General features: G+C 36.5%; 1 protein-coding gene across 2 annotated transcripts in view; it reads right to left on the reverse strand.

Annotated features, from left to right (window-relative positions):
- Positions 1 to 18,606, reverse strand: part of ADK (adenosine kinase) — a 258,375-nt gene that overhangs the window by 67,233 nt on the left and 172,536 nt on the right. For both annotated transcript variants that reach the window (XM_072339917.1, XM_072339916.1), the window contains exon 7: positions 5,411 to 5,581. In XM_072339917.1, coding sequence (XP_072196018.1) covers positions 5,411 to 5,581 — 171 coding nt within the window. The remainder of the gene's footprint in view (positions 1 to 5,410; positions 5,582 to 18,606) is intronic.

Below are 18,606 nucleotides of genomic sequence, written 5' to 3' on the forward strand. Positions count from 1 at the left end.
CAAGTCTCACTTTCACACTCAGCCTACGAAATGCAGATAATCACCCTCACCAGTGGGGAAAGCTTCTGAAAACCTCTGGAAAATGAAAAATACTGACATATAAATCGGAATGTAAAACACTGACATCCAACTTAATTCATTTAAGACAATATTTCTGAAAATTTACATCAGAATGAAAAAAAGATTTAGGAAGTGAATGTAAAGGTGGAATTTCTAAGGAAGTTATCTTACAAATACTGAAAATACTCCCTCAATATCCATGAGTTCCTATAAGGAGTAAGAATTAATGTATCTTGAAGGACTTTACATGCAAGCAAGTTAACTGTGCAACAAAATGCGCCTCCTCAAGACACTCAGTTTCAATCCAAACACAATTTACAGTCTGTCCTCTACTGATAATTTCAAATATTCAGAAGTGATTTTGAATGCTTACCTGAAATTAATTTCAAAAACAACTTTGTTAGATTCATGGCATGACCAGCCATCATTTGCTATATCCCTATTCTTCTTGAAGTACAGATTGAAACGTTTGCCTCCCTTTCCTCATTCATCAGAAGTCAAACTTCCTCCACACATCAAATTATACCTGACATCTGATTTTCTCCTGTCTCTTACCTCTTAATCATTTCCTTGGAAACAGACAATTCACCAGTGTGAAAAGGCATGCAGTAAGGGTGGGAAATGATCTGTGAGGTGTATGAACAGAAGCAATTAGGCTGGCGTAAATTCAGATCAATTCAATTACACCATTATGAACGTACATCACTTTACAGTGAATCACCATGTGGCTTGTTCACCTTACAAAAGCTATTAAATCTCGTCCTTGAAAGCTGTGGGCAGATTCCTAAACCGATCTGGTTCTAGGTGATAATCCAGCCAAGTTTCTATGCCAGACTGTGGTTTGTCCAAGTGTCGTATCTTAATGTTATATACCAAAGTATGTGCAGTGAAAGGTGTTTGCAAACGTGTTATAGGTTACAGGAAAGGAATAGACAAATTTGCTTGGAAACTGTGATTTAGGTGTAAACCCAAGTGCACTGAAGTCCATTTTACGCTAGAAAATTGCATTCCCTCCTACAGTTAAGATAAGCACAAAAGTACACACTGATTGCAAGATCAAAATCAGGAGAACATTTATCATTGTTACAAGTTAAAAACTTTAAGGAAGCTTATCAGTTTTAATGACTATTATCAGCCATTATAGAGATTCCATGTCATTAAGGAGATGTGTCTTTATAAATACTCATAAAAGTTCATAAAGACTGTATTTAAATGACATGTATTAGTGGGAATGTTTATGTTAGTACTTAATAAACCACTTGAAAGCATTTTAAATTGAGACAAAAAAAAAGTACAATTTCACTATAATTGTGAGATGAAATGACGACAAGACCTGCTTGATATCTTACTATATACAAGGCACATGCCTTTTTAAAGCACAGGATTCACAACTCCAGAACCATTACTAAAGCTATTGTCACTGCTTGTCAAAGTATAAAGTCTTGCACCCAACTTCATCTCTTTTCATCACACTTGCTGTTGCACCAGCATCAATTTCCTGAAAGACCTACCAGAAGCATCTGTCTTGGCAGAACTTCAGTTTACAGTCTTGAAATTGATTTGTTCAGTGTGTCTTTAGAAGCTGCAGTATATCATACATCAGAGGAAGATCTCATTTCCAAGATTTGTTTTATGAGTTTATTATACCACTGCTTAAAAAATATATATATTATTTTTGTCCTACATACCCTCCCTAGCTTTTACTGATTGTTGCACAGCATACAGTGTCGATTATGGTTTTTACTGTGAACCAGTAGATGAGGAGCTCAGCATGTCTATAATTCTGAAGTTTCTAATTTGAAAAATTTCTCAGTGATGTCCTGCGTATGTGAAGAAGAGAACCCAGAAGAATTTTACCACATCAGTATCTTAATAAACACTCTTCTCTGAGTCATGAATGACTGTCATATGTAGGGATGAATCATATAAAAGCTTTGCAGAATCCCTTGAATTCTGAAGACCTCCCTCCACAGAAAAGATACTGTGATCCAGCCGCATGTTCCAAAACTTAGGCCCTTCCCCACAAGGAGCAGTTTGTTTGCAGAGGAGATGCCATTCTCATCTTTGGGGTAGACAAGAAGTTGGGAAATGCAAATAAGGTAGGACAGCAGTGATGCCTCCTGGGCTGACACTGTTGCAAGTGCATCTGAGACAGCAAGTTGTGGCCCTACGTGGAAAAGCGGAAAGTGGTCTAGGAAAGAAATAAATGTGAATTTTGGCTCCTTAACTGGTAATTGCTGCAAATGAAATATTGCACAGCTTTGTGTATGGATGTAATATTAAAAGCTTTCACTCCTTGGAACATTCTGCTGCTGAAAGTTACCTTCAATTGTAAAATATGTATTGTAAGGTGAGCCTCTACAGAGGAATTAAGCAGCAACTTGTGACAAAGCAGTTACCATCAGGAGATAATTGACCTTATTCAAGAGTTAAGCATCCTGAGGCAAAGTAGAGTGTGCTTAATCCTAGCAGGTTAATTATCCAGTGATTATGGAAGCTTGGAAGGTATTATTGCTAAGAATCATTCACAAAATGACACTATTAAAAAAAACCTTAATTTAATAAAAATTAAAAGCAACGACAATAATCAAGTTCTCCAGTCATGTATTGCTAGACTACAACTGCAGAATGGCCTTAATTGGTTAGCAGCAATGAACATGTAATTATTCCTATTCTGAATGTTCTGTACTAAATTTGTTACATGAAGTACAGTTAATAATATAAAAAATCCAAGGCAAGATGTTTGGCCAGCTATCAAAGGGATTTAAAACAGTGATCAAAACACCAGTGGTCACTGAGCTGGTGCTGGAGCTGGGAAATGTGGGAGTTCCTACCACTGGGTTCACTGTCTCGACTGCAGATAAGGGTATGTTGGCATTTACATTGTAAACTAGGACATTTATTTCAAGAGGTTTATATCTTGCCCATTTTAATTACCATCTGGCTGAAACTTGAAATAACCAATCTCCATTCAGATGTAAATTTTTAAGTAGAAGATATAATTTAAAATCACTTTGCCAATTGTTTTTAGTTTAGGAATAGCAGCAATTTGGAATCTTGCTGTTCTCGGATGTTTTTTGTATTACTCTAAGAAAAAAGAAAACAGCTCAGTGCTTAACAATCAAATTGCATTGGTCTATAATGTAGTGTGAGGATAAACACAGAGAAGAATAAAAATCATGTCTGAGACTATTGTTGTACTAATAAAATGACAACCACACCACTTAGGGTGTATTACTTGTATGTTAACGTACATGCTTCAAATATTTAACTAAACTAGCATAACTGATGGAAAACTTGGCAAAAAGCAAAAGGAATCATAGTAAATGAGCAAAATCTTGGTGTTGGTTAGCTGAAGAGGTTCTTTGACCATCAAGGCAGGCATAAAGACAGAAAAGTTCTGAATGTACTTGCAAATTAAATGAATATAGGAACAATAAACAAAGAAGGAAACTACCAGAAGGCAGAACATGACAGTTAGCTTTTCTTCAGTTTTGCAACCTCTCTTTACCACAAACCATATGCAAAGAGTAGAAAGAATGACAATTACAAGATACAGCAGCTACTATAAACTGGATGTATACCATGCCAAGGGTGTGGTTTCAAGTTATACAGAAAGACAAGAGAATAAGCCACAGTGAATATAATTTTAACAACCCAAAAGCAGCAATGACCGGTTTATACAGTCAAAAGCAGAGACTAAAAGATGACCAGGATTTTCAACTGATTACAAAGTTCAAGAACACTGTGTGCAAAAAGGAGCATAAAAGACTCGTACTCTGACGTATTTACATATAAGTCTAAAGATGATCGCTTTAGTTTAAATTGCATCTTTTATCTGAAAGGCATTAAAATGCTTCAGAAAATGTAGGGAATATTTGATGCCTTCAGACACGCAACAGTGCTACATAATATTTTTATGACAGAAGGTGAAAAATACCATAGCAAACTGAAATGGCAGGGGAAATTAAGGTAGTCTTAATATAATTTCCAAAACTGGAATGTTGCCATTGTGGGCTATTGCTTATTAAGTATGCAAATATACAAATAGTACAATCAACATTTTATCTACTGAAAAACAGCACCTTATGAACTCCTGTGATACAAATTTAATGAGGTAATATTTATATAGAAGACCAGACATATTTAGTCCCAGAAGTTTCTCTGAAGCTCTGCCACCCAAGTACTGATTGAACGTGATGTACCTAATTTGTGAAATCTGATTTTTTTTTTAATTTATAATATACCATTACTAAATCAGAATGCTCAGTATCGTCCTTGTGAGGATTGTATTGCAAAAAACAGAATAAAGCAAAAATTGGCGACAACAGCAAATTGTCAAGAAAATACTGGTTGTTTTTTTAGCTACAGTTTGAGAAAGATTTCCTATTCTACTGCACTTAAAAACATCACAATTTACTTCATTTTAGAAGTACTGATTTAGGTATTGTATCTGTAACATTGTTAGGCCCTGATCTGTAGACAGCAGTAGTAGAAAAATTGATTTGTGTTGGTGTAACATCCTGAGTCACAACGAGGAATAATCACTGACTGGAATAAGTCACTTCTCCATAATTTTTCAGTACTGACATAGTTATCTTTGACAAGCCAACACTTCAATTAGGTATGCCACACTTTCCAAGATATACTTATCTATTAAACCATTTTGTGCCAAGAAAACTAATATTTAAGAGCACTTTCTGAAACAGAAAAAAAATTATAAAATGATATCACTACAATGAGTGAAATCTGAATTCCGTTTGTCTATTACCGTCAACTTCCAGGCAAGATTTCATGCAAAATGTTTCTCAAACACAGCATGGCCAAAAATAAGCCTTCCTAAGACAAACTACCACTCTATTTACCACAAAAATCAGTGAGAGACTTCTAAACCAACTGACCGGCTTTTAGCTTTCTCTCATGACTTCTCCCCAGAGAGTCTATTTCAACACAAAAATATTAACAAGAAAAGGCATATGAGTATGAAAATGAGTAGCAGCACTTCAATGACAGCCCTTCGTATGGTTTTCCCCACACAAATTTAACTGAAGGGCTGGTGCATCACACATATGGGCATTTATTAGGAAGCAGCTAATACTTTGGAGATTTCCTCTTTTAATCTGGAGTAATTTCTTTAAGTCTCCAGACTAAAACAAGCAAGTTGCAAATCTGACAGGTCAAGTTACATATTTGGTATCAAAAGACATTTCACAATCCTGTGACTATGGATTTCATTCTCCAGTGCTATCTTAGATGGTCACAATCTTTCTGTATAATGGAGGACTGGAAAACAGGCTGATACACACAAACAGGTAGGTGCAAGAGACACAAATAATTTCATAAGACTCACCGTCTCATTTCCAAAGAGGACATCCACATAAGGCATGACTTTCATCATAGGCTCTTTGTAGAACTGGCTAATAAATGGTGCAGAAAGATTCAAGCTGAAGATTTTGTTGTTTGCAGAAGCCTGAGTAGCCACTTTTAATACTGCTTCTGGTGACACCGTCAGGAAGAATCCCTGCAAGCATCCAAACAGAACAAAGATATTTATTTACTTCAAATTAGGAACTGCATTAAGTATGCTTTTTCTAGAAGGTCATCACAATCCCACCTCAATGCCACACGCAGACTACAAACAAAACCACACAACTGTGGAAAAAATATTGCCTTTACATTAACGTATTAGGGAGGTGACAAAGAATCTGCGTATGCTGAGAAAGAAAAACATTCCCAAGATAAATACAACCCACTACCTCTGTTTTCTATGCAGTACACTTACCCATGGCAGTCAAGACTAGAATTTGTATTTTAAAAGGTACTACATTATAATTTTAAATGGCCCTCTTTGGAACAAGAGTCAATCAGACTGCACTGCTTAATTCCAGAGTCCAACAAGATGGCTTACTCACAACTAAGAGAGTAATGAAATCCTTTGCCTGAAAGATTACTGCCTTGCTTTTAATAAATATGCTGAGTATGGTGTAATTGTTCTACAGGAGAAACCTACATCTTTTCACATTTCTGCCCAGTATTTTTCATTTGTCTACAACCACCATGAAGGGATCCAGGCTTTTGCAGGAAGAGAAGCCAGGACGCTCTCAGCACTGTGCCGACCTGCGCTCCTGCCCCCAGTCCACACAGAGGTGAACTCCGCAGTCTCATTGGGAAATTCAGCTACAACCACTATGCTCAGTCTCTTAAAAATGGCACAATGCAGTTTATCATTCCCTGTAAAAGTACCTACCTTCATTCTTTAATAGTAATATTTGAAGCCTGTGGTGTTCACATTCCTTTCCCCTACCATTACTTTCCATCCTAAACACTATCTGTGCTGTAGACACTAGTTAAATTCATTATTTTTTGTGATTAGGCAGCTTTCATATCCATCTGCGTGCAGTATTTATGCTAAGAGAAGTAGGTGGGAATATTATACTTAATGTAACTTGATATCTGGGAATAACTTGGTTTTATATGGAAGGAAGTGATCCTCTAACCTACTTGTAACCTACAGTGGGGAACCTGCTCTAGCAGGGGGGTTGGATTAGATCTCCAGAGGTCCCTTCCAACTCCTATGGTTCTGTGATTCTGTGAACTGTTTTCAAAGCTCAGTGAATAACAGTAATTTTCAAGTAAAAGCAGCAATTGTTAAATTTAAGGCCAGAGATAATGTCTGAGGCACAGAAACAAAAAACACGGGGGGGGAGGCCGGGGTTGTCAGATAAATAAAACCCCATCTGAGTTCTATCTGTTACACTGCCACTGTGAAACGCTAAAAGGTGAAACAGTGAAACAATCTTATTTTCCATTTTTTATACATACTATTCTATCTTTGAATTACAGAATATACACGTTTTTCTCCTGTGTACTTCAACAGATCATCTTAGGTATGGTACTTGCTGGATGAAGAATATAACGAAAAGTCTTAGATTAAAGACTACGTAGAAAGTCTTCTATTTCTTTTCCCCTGCTCCATGCTTTCCAGTCTAGGAAATGCACAACTGCTTTCAAAATCTGGGCATGACTCGCTACATGACAATAGAAGTCCAAAGGGCACAAGAATGCCTTGCTTCTTGTGGAGTTACTCAGTACCTTGAACGACTGGAAGCCTGTAAACATCCAAGCTTCTTTGCTATTTTTACATTCTGAAGAGTTAAAATGCACAGTTTATATAACATCTTGTCTCCATAGCAATTTCTACCATCTTTTATTTTTTCATTTAATGAACTGAGTTGGATTTTTTAAAAACTGTTCCAAACACCAAACAAAGCCTTTCAAGGTTCACGTGTTGCCAGCTGTGGATAAATCACAGATTGCTATACAGTGGTCTGTGTAAATAGTAACCTGGTCAAATAATTAGGCTTCTTACCAATTTTCAGATGAAAACTGTGTCTGAACTAAAATACATCTGATTGTAATTTAAGGTACAGAACACTATCCCCGTGAGATCTAACTCAGGCCTGCGTCCAAGTCCTTTTTCCTTTGGAAAGGCAACATAAAAGTACTGAAATGCAGATAGTAGAGCTTGCTTTTCAGATCCTGCAAAGCAAATGGATAGAACTCTCTAAAAGCTACAGCTCGATCTTCTGGGTTTCCTAAAGCTCACTTCTGCCATTTAATTTCGTTCTTCCAAGAGCTTATCCTTTTATATTTTTAAGTATTATCCAATATTAAAATATGTAGAAATTAAGAATTATGTGCATGAGAACTCTTGTTACAACTTTGCCAAGTATAACAGTTCTTTGCAAATAAAAGTTGTAAAAACAAACAAACACAAAAAAGTTGTTGCAGAATAATTCACACAGTGGAATTTATAAAGTAAGAAGGAAAGGTATAAAATCTGAACTGATCTGGGCTTAAAGAAAGCTAGTAAGATACTTCTCTCATCGCCTGTAAATATTCAAATGGAGCATGACTATTTTCAGGGGAAAGCCAAATACAGCTATGGCCACTACTGTCACTAAACCTCAGCAGGATAAGCCACAGAACACTTGTGCCGCATGCTACAGTTTTGAATAGGAAGGAACTCCTCTGAGATTCACAACAAGAAAACTGTTGGGCAGTACATGTGCTCTCATCTCACAGTAACACTATTGGATTCTTTACTAATAGTTCCAAGCCTCCCAAAATACATGATAAAAACCACTAGGGTAGACAACTTAGTATTGCACTAAAAAAGTTATATTCCCACTGACAAGTAGATTAAGAGGATGCTCAAAAGCCACACTGTATCCATCTACACAATCTATTTCTGACAGTTTTGGGAACCTTTTTACCCTCAAAAACTGTTTTGAAACAGTTATAACAAAAATGTTTGCAAGCAAAAGATGAGTCACTTGGTTAATACACAGAAATTCCAATAGCCATGGTAGATATGAAGTTCTCAGCTAGATTCATGGAAGAAATGAAATTCCTGTGCATGTATTTATGTTTGCAAAAGAATGCAGTACATACAATGATATATGATAATGAGACAGTGCAGTCAAAATGAAGTAAAAGGGAGCAATATTGCACTACAAAAAACTATTAAACATTAAAGGCTGTCAGACATACTTGCAGCATCGCGTTCCTTTGGCAAGCACTGATTGAGGCTCAGTACACCAGATGCTGCTGGTTCATGATGTGCCACTATTTTCTGATTCTCAAAATGCACTGAGCCTTTTTTCTGTGCCGGGAGAAAGGTACCATAGTACCACAAGTCAGAAAGCAATGCCAAACTAATATACATAGCAGGAAAATAAGGTGATATACTGAATTATTTACATGCATGTTTGTATCTATACAAACACAAAACACAAATATACTTTTGTCCCCCACTGAAGGCAGAACTTCTGTTTAAATACAGTTCTTCAGTGGAGAAAAACGTTTTCTTTGTGGGAAGAAGACAAAAAGGAAAAAATAAGAAAAACATCTGTGAGCTGCAGACACATGGCCAAGGGAGATACAGGAACTTGTTTATAACTTAAGAGATTTTAAAATGCAGTATTAAGATGTGCATGACAGCAGTAGACAAAGTCAGGAGAGAATATGAAATTATCATGCTTTTGCAATATTCTGCAATTCTTTGATGCACCTTTTAAAATATGTCCAGATACTTTTGTGTATGGGACGGTTCTTCATGATCAAGTGGCTTTTTCCCACAGTTAACAGAATTGTATAAAGAATTTGGTGAGTTTGCACACAGGCAACGTCCTTCTATCTCTCACATTTTTATCACATGCAAACCTAACTGTTTCTTCTGACCTACGCTGTGCTCATATAGCACTAACAATAGCAGGCACGAGTGCAGCAAATCAGAGTGTATCGCACATGAAGCCAGCACTACCCTGGCTTTGGCAAAAGTATTTCAGAATAATGTGCTCTGTCCAAACAGAGCAGCCTTGCCATCATTTGTTCTTGCACTTGCACTGAATTCATCTCGATTAGGTACACGTAATATTTGCACAATGAGGATTAATTCTTTCTGTAATCAATGAGTACTTTCTTTAAGTTTCTGTACGTTTAGACAAATCCAAACTGAGATGCTAACAAATGTTTTGCATTTCTGGGTTTATTATTAATACCACAGAAACAACATTTACACAAGTTCAAATAGAGATAATAAAAAATGAGATTGCTCTCAAACCTACCATACACTAAAATGCTTCCATTTGCCCTGTGTTCTTCATAGCTCTTACTGTCTCCTTGCCATCCCCATTTTCAGAGCAGTTTATAAGAAAATGACTTTATGAGTGACTAGACTTTGAACCATGGTATTCTGAACTGGTATTTTGAAATACCATTCAGTAACAATGTAAAATCAATAAATCCTAAGTGTGAATCAAAATATTTAGCTTTCAGATATATATACAACAGTCTGTTGCCATTAAGGGTGAATTATATACTGGCAACATGAAAAGAACACATCATTTAATCCAAAATTATTTTATGGCAAGGACTTACATAAAAATGCAGTTGTGATGACATCACGCGCTCATCCATTTAAAGGGAGGAATTTTTCAGGCAGTGATATTTTGACAGTTCTGCAGTGACAGTCCTGATAAATACCATGATTCAGTAAAGCCCTGCAGAAGCCATCTAGCTTCAAGCATGCTGGCACTTCCAGGAAAATCACTGAGACTGCTCATGTGCCAGAAGAGCGTGCTCTGCTAAGCAGAGACATAACCACAGCAGAACTTTGGACTTGGCTAAGTTTCACATATTCTGTACACAAGGAGAACTTGAAGGCACACACTTGCACACAAGAGATTTTTCCTCTGCTCTGCCACTACTTTGTCTGTTGCAGCCCAGCAGATCCATCAGGGCTTAGAAAGGGCAAAGATCTTGGGATGGGAAATGAACCTAAGGGTAACTGCTCCAGAATGACTTTCACAAGGTTTCCATGTGCCCTTACAACCAGAGACCAAAAGACCCATGCCTTCTGAGCTGCATGGAGCCCAGATTGGATACAGTCCACATACTCCCCATTGTGAGACAAGACAAGGAAACTAACCTTCCTTCGGAATAGGAAACTAAAGACCCAAACCTATTTATCGTAGTATTTCCATGAGTTTAAATGAGTAGAGAACAATACATAAAACTGCATCTAACACAGAAATATTTGGCCACAGCACTCTCAAATCAGCTGGCTTATTGACTCCTTTTTTCTGACTTTTGAGCATTTATACATGCTACTGCCTGAAATCATTACTTTTCTTCCTGAGATCTGACAGAAGAGTATCAAATTATATAATACTCAAATATTCCTGATCCTAAAAAACTCCAGAAATAGTAATAATAAAACACCCACACAAATCAAACACCACACACTTTCCTTATGGAGGTGCTTGTGCTTTAATTAATTTTTCACTCCCTCTAAGAAAGACAAAGCCGCTATATAAGTTGGGTAATGTTCAGTCTGTAAATTAGATATATAGAAGTTATTTTCATCGATGTATCTCATCTTCACGTAATAGGCTACTTAGGAACTTAGTAAGTACCTGCATGGTACCAATAACATTTTCGAATTGTATTTTATCTTGGCCAGCAAGTAGTTACTCAGTGAAACAAAACCCACTGCTCTTCATCTAGTTTGTACTGGAGATGGTTCTTGGAAATCAGAAAGCTCAGATGGCAGGAACGCAACAATTTCTCTGAGTAATTGTTTTGCCTCGTTCCTGTATGCATTGTTTATTTTCATTAAAGTATTGCTTTATAACTGGAAAATGACTAAGCTGTAAACTATCGTTTTATCATTCTGAGTGGTCAAAGTTTCTGTTTTTGAGAAAAGCCAAGTTTCAAACAGTTTGCAGTAACATAGGAAAAAACCTAACTGTCAGTAAATGTGCTTATATTGACCGTGACATTTTCCTCTATGATGTTGCCAACGTGTCAGAAGGAGAGGATTGCTTTCAGAATTGAACAGCTTCTTTGTTGCTGAAGTGAACTCTGATTGCTGCCATATTAGTATCTATCAGATTACAACAGTAGCAGAAAAACTCCAATATTTGGCATCGCATGTTAAAGAAAATAATTATTTCACATTTACACCAGCAATTTCTTTTACATTTTAAACAATTTGGAAATGTTTTTCCATTCTGATTACTATCAGTTAAATCATGCATTCTCTAGAATGTTCTTCCAAGCCATACTTAGAATAAAATAATTGTATGACTGCTATGAGAAGAGTACTTGCAGAACATATGGATGAGAACATAAACATCGAGGTGTAGATACATGCATGCATGAGAGAGCAGTAATATACCTAGCTTTGCTATAGGACAACGCTATCCCAAGTAAAAAATCCTCACATTTCCCTGGAAACTGAAAAATTACTTGAACTCACTTTAAAAAGATGAATTAAGATCTTACAATGATGGTCCTTAGATATAGCTCCCTGAAATCTGCATCTCTATGAAGAAGCAAAAAAATCTCTATATTCTCCCCACATTCCAGCACAGTTTTATGTGAGTTTATCAAGCTCAGGCAGTGATATCTATTGCTATACATGCTTAATTTCTGGCATATTCTGGGAGGAAAAGTTAATGAAACATCATTTGAGAAACAGGAGTCTGGATTTTTTTTTTATATTCTCTTCAGTAACTCAACCTTTTTTGTCTTTGTTTACCCTCTTACAAAATAGTTATAATGATAAATACACCTCCATCGGCAGAACCAGTGGGAGGTTTAATTACTTAACATTACCAAAATGATTGAAATTCTATGTTGAAAGGTATTATAAAGTACAGGGTATTAACATCAATAAAATATAAGCTGCAAATCAAACAAGCTATGATCAAGAATAAGCCCCTTTTCTTCTTTTCTCCCAGTATTCTCAAAACACTTTGCTGCACTTTTTGTTCATTGAAAAACAATTGAACCCTCACTGAGAAAACACCGTGTTGCCAAATATTTGGTAATTCTTGGCTAATGAGAGGAATTGTTTCTTTCACCTTCCCTCCTTCTAAAACAACTCTGTATTAAAACTAGCAACACTTAATTCATCTATAAACAAAATGGTAATGTTGTGTTTAGACAAAAAATTAGGATCAAACATACTAATTATTGTTTAATGAAAAAAATAGCAAGTCTTAATGTTGACATTCATATTATTCATGATGCTGGTAAGATAGAAGTAATTGATTTTTCAATCCCAATTTTCACAATTTTGTGCACAATTCAGAGTCCCCGTCCTGACAATCAGACATTTCAGGAGGTAAAGAAAAGGTGTGGCAAATTTCAGCTCTTGGTGACTGTGCATCATGTGCTTCTATGTGTATGGCTTGTCATATTAATGTAATTTGGCATCTCATTAATTATGTAAACATTAACCATATGTTGAATTCATTCAAGTTTGGTGTGTACATAATATTTACAGTATATTAGTAAATTGAGAGAATCTATGTAAGTACAAATGCATAGAGTTTCTAATTCTCTAGACAGTTAATCCTCAGTTTCAGAGCTCTGTAAGCAAACATACAGAGCAACCTATTTCTGGCTTATTCAAATAATCTTGAATGAGAAAATATATGAGTATCTTTTAAATTAAACATGCTTATAGCAGCACAACGGTTTATATAACAACAGGTAAAACTGTCAGACTGAAGCAATGACCAGTCACAAATGTATTAGCAGATAATCGCTATCAGCTGACCAGGTAGTTAAGGGTCCTGTAAAAATGCAAAAAGTCTTGTGGAGAACATTCCCACGTGGTGCAATAGTACTGCTTCCCTCAGAATTCTGTTCATAATGTTCCATGCTCTGAAAACCATGAAAATACTTCTCCTGTGTACGTGCAAGAGATATTTTTGTTCTGTGAGTCTGTACACCAATACTGTGACTTGTGGAGTGGAGGGGGAAACTGATTTGGGCTTGCTCTGCTGTATTTATAAATCCTAGCTCCCCTGCTAACAAGAAGAGGAAAAAACCCCTCAGCCACTTCCTGCTCCACACCAGCACACACTGCTGTATCTGTGCCCTCTGCATTCACATTCCCAGATGATTCAGAGGAATGATGACTGTTATGCAATATAAACAAATACAGCAACGAGTCAAATGCCATGAAAAAGAAGCCAATGCCAGCACGATTTCTATACCATATGAATCTCCTTGACAAGAACACGGCCATGCTATGAAAGGTTTTACCCAAAATCAGGTTAGAAAACAGATACAAGATGTAAAAAAAACATAGGCGTGTTTTTCCCTAAGCTCTCTCATACTGAAACACTTAGGCAGAAACCTTTCTTCCCTCCCCCCAAGATACCTTTGAGATCTTGTAAATTATAAGAACATAGCAGCACGGGGATTAAATATTAATCAAAGTCATTACCATTATCGTTAGAACATATTTCAAGAGCCCCAAAGAAAGAGCATATTATTGCACTAATAAAGATCACATCACCAGACAGACTACACTGATACTGTTGCATGGTCTGTAGGAAGAAGGGAAAAAATAAATGATCAAGAGGTAACTAAAGATTTCAGATGCTTATTGCACTACTGCAAGGCTACGTCATCTGCTAAGTGAGTCTGTTTAAACAAAGCAGCCTCATAACTGGCAAAGCAGAACTCTATACCAAACCACAGATGTATATAATGCAGTCATAAAACCTAAATTTGCTGGGGAAAACAATGACAAACAATACAACTGATGTTCCAAACTCTATAAACTCTATCCATGAAAATAAAGAATGACTCAAATGCTCTGGGGCAGCTCTGAATTAATTTTGTGTGTGATGTGTGTACCCCAGCCACCACCACTAGACTTGTAACTACTGTCTCTTATAGGGAGACTAACTCTCCATGAAAATAATGGTATGCTTTATGTAACAATAGGGCTTTTGCTATTTCCAAATTAAGGTGTAAACGATTAATAAAACTAAAAACCTTTGGTTCCCAAAGGTATTTGCTAGCTGGCTTTAACAGCTTGTGTACCTTTATGACGTATTTAATTTAATGTATAAGCAATTGTATGGCAAAGAAAATAAGCATGCATATAGTAAAGAACTTAAGAACTTAAGAACTGAAAAAACAATTATTCAAGTAATAAAGGATCCCTTAATTTCTGACACAGCAAATTCAAAAACAAGTGCACCAACATTTCCTTTTAACTATCGCTCCTTTCCCAAGTCTTGCCTCAGAATCAGGATCCCAAAAAACCTACTTTCATTGTAAATATAATATTTACTATGAACACACGATTAGGTCCTAATCACTTGGATTAATTACCACATCAGGATTTACAATAAAACATTTATTGCTCACACTTCCACACATTAAAATTAATTATTTAAAAGAACATTAATGTTATTGCTTGGGCTTTTAATTTTCATTATGCAAAGACTGCCGCATGGCTTTGTTTCTGAACACACAAATAAACGAAGGTCACGAACTAGGTTAATTCAAATAATTATTATGAAATACGATATATGGACAGTTGCTAAACCCTAAACAAAGGTATTTTCACTTAATTTGGATAATAATTGTCTACAGAACACATTGAACATAAAGAGCCACATAAGTGCTTAGCATTAATTATTACAGTCCAAATGAGTACAATGAGTACTTTCTTCAAAGGTGGGAGGAATATCCCCAATTATTAGCTTTTCAGAGCCAAATAACGACTATATTAAGTTTCTGTTTCTGACAAACCTGTGAACTCACACCCCAGAAACCAGTGGGACTGGTGGGACCTCTACCGCAGCCACAGAGAGCAGTGGTAGTCTTCTACTCCCAGACCTTACAACCCAGGGGGAACTCTTCAGCTAAGGCATGTTTTGCAACGTTGTGTTACTGTGGGAGAAGTGTGTTTCAGCAGGGGCTTCAATTTACGCTACTATTCAAAATACTTGAATATTCTAAGTAAGTTTTCATTTTCTCTTGAGTGTTTTCTCCTTGAAAATCACTGTGCTCTTGTCACTTTCTCTGGCCTCTTTCAAGGAAAATCAGACTACAAATACAGGAAATGTACTGAAGATTTTTTTTTTTCCCCACTTAATTTGTATAATTGTTCTAAAAACAGTTTTCGATCCACAAAAGATCAAGCTAGGTGGTCAAACGATGGCAGAGGACCAACCTTTCTTGATGCAAAACATCACTGAGTTTTCAAGTATAATAATTTTGATATCAGGAAACCTCAGAAACCCAGTAAGCAAACACCCATTTGCTCTCTAAGAATATATGTGGCCTATGCCAATATCCCTTTAGCCACCTTAGAAACTAATAAACCCACGCAGCTTTTCAATCATCATGATTTGGCACTACTAAATGGTTGTATTCCATTCAGTTTCTAAAAGGAGCACTTGCAAGCCATAGATACTCCACTGAAAACACAAATGTGTCTGGCAAAATGGAATTCTTCAAATGCTGAACAAGATGTACACATCACACACATACATATATACATCACAAATGTACATACAGACATCATACTGCAAATTTCTGACAGTAGGAACACATGCTGCTGAGTTTAAAAATACTCTGTATTATATCTTTTTTTCTGCAACCATAGAAACATGTGGGCAGTATTTTCCTCTTAACATATGACAAACAAATGGATTTCATAAACTGTCACACAGATTAGAATATATAGTTCCAAATCAATTCACAGATTAAATACCACACACCGGAATAGAAATAACAATTCAGAAAATCTCTAGTTAATTGCTGACTTTTTAAAATTTACTTAAGCTTATAAAACTGTTATTTTATGGAAGCAAGGATGCATTCAAAGGCAACATGGCAGTTCTGGTTTTGGAAGATCATCATAACCCTTTGAACCAATGCCTCTTTTCTTTGTGAGTCTTAAAAATAATGTGTCTGTTTTAATTCAGTTTGCTCACTCTTCAAATGTTGAAGTGTGCAGGAAGAAATTAAGAGATTTATGAGTTAGCATAGTCTTAAAAATTTGTATTTGAAATTACTTGATTCTAATAGCTTCTAACACTGAGGTGAGCTTTGCAACATTTGAAGTTTCACACAGGAAAAAAAATTTCATAGTGGAGAGTAAAATAATAGAATATCCTTAGAGATATTCAACTGAACATAAAGCAGCTGTCTAACTTTGAAGTTGTTCTAACAAACTTCCAGTAGTCCACTTCAGCCTGAATTATCCCAGAAGTCTATCGTAAAAGTAGATGTGTGGCTTTTTGAGAAATACGCACTACGTGGGAAAAGCATATATTCCCTATTGTTCTATCAGCTTGTAAGAAATTATTTTAGAGCACCCCATGCACTGCACATATCTCTAACATTTATGTAAGAAATTAGCTATTTGACTCTGAAATAAACACCACAAAATGCCTACGCTTTGCAAGCTGATTAAATGTGTTATGAGTAAATGTGTAAATGGATTACTGAGCACAGAGGAGAAGGATTTACATGTCCTGGTGGACAACAAGATGGCCATAAACCAGCAATGTGCTCTTGTGGCCAAGAAGGCTCATGGTATCATGGGGTGCACTAAGAAGAGCACGGCCAGCAGGTTAAGCGAGGTGACCCTACCCATCTTACCACATCTGGAGCACTGTGTCCAGTTCTGAGGTTTCCAGTCCAAAAAATAGGGAGCATCTAGTCAGAATCCAACAAAAGGACACACAGACAATAAAGGGCCTAGAGCCCTTTGTTTTCCCTTATGAGAAAAGGCTGAGAGATCTGGGACTGTTCAGCCCTGAGAGCAGAAGGCTGAGAGAGAAATGTGTATAAACATCTGAAGCGTAGGAGCTTAGTTGATGGGGCCAGTCTTTTCAGTGATGTGCAGTGATAGAACAAGGGGCAACACAAACTGGAACACAGGAAGTTCCACACTAACACAAGGAAGAACTTCTCCACTGCCAGAGTGACTGAGCTGCCCAGAGGGGTTGTGGAGTCTCCACCTGGATGCCAGGAACTGCTTTAGTAGGGAGATTGGACTAGGTGATCTCCAGGAGTCCCTTCCAGTCCCTACAATTCTGTGGTTATGAGTGGATTAACACCTTAGAGATAAAGTACTCCTGTGGCCCTGCAACTCCACAGAGGACTTCCCAGAATTCGAAATTATAAAGTCAGTGGGATCTTGATGATGCCTACAGCCTCATAGATATACTCCTTTGGACAGGAATGAGCATTGTTCCTAGAATATTAATTATGAAAAATGTTCTTTGCTTCCTTGCCTTGAATCTCAGCTCACACAATTTTTGTCCTTAAAAATAAGTGGGAATACAAAACATACATAATAAAGTTATTGTGATGTATTTAACAGTCAGCGTTAACTTGCGTGCTAATTTATATGCTACCAACACGATTATTCTAGATTAGAATATCAATGAATCTTAAACTTGCACATGGGATGCAAAGACAAATGGAAAAGTACTCCTTTTCAAATCAGCATTTAAGCTCATGTTTTAGTACTCCTGTAAGAAAAGGAAGTTGGGATCTTTCAACATCACCTCCTCAATTCTGTGAGTTTAAATTCATTCCTTAAGCTATATGAGCATTATTTCTACTTTTTAAACATCCAAACTAGAACATTCTTGAGTTGTATCATAAATAACCTTATTTTAGAGAGTAAAAATTATTAGTCCACATCAAAATAAAATGCAGTATGCATTTGTCAAAGCTAATGCGGAAAGTCCTTGTCTCGAGTGTTAGATATATTTTTATGTATCTGTATCATTATTATTCCTCTTTATTTTTTTCCATGCAGTGCCTCCCTATCAACATGTACAGCTTGACCCCGTCAGTAACCTAGTAAGAAACCAAACACAAGGCACAGTGGTACCAAACACTTCCACAAAGCAAGAAGAGAAAGTAACAGTGGTACCTTCAACCCAGAGTTCAAAAGCCATGAATAAATAATTCATATTTCTTCAACTTTCTGATACTTTTCACATTTTTTTTCAGAGAGAGCAGGAGAGACACATCAGCTCTTGTCACAAAACTTTCCTTCAGGAGTGATATCTATATGATACTACTTAGAACATCATCTTCAGAGCAGAATTAACCTTAAGAAGCTGCCTTCTGAAATGGATGTTTGAATATTCCTACAAATCAGAAGAAAACATACTTCTATCTTAAGTAGCCTAATTTATC

The sequence above is a fragment of the Excalfactoria chinensis genome, chromosome 6, assembly GCF_039878825.1.
Source record: "Excalfactoria chinensis isolate bCotChi1 chromosome 6, bCotChi1.hap2, whole genome shotgun sequence".
Taxonomy (NCBI): Eukaryota; Metazoa; Chordata; class Aves; order Galliformes; family Phasianidae; genus Excalfactoria; species Excalfactoria chinensis.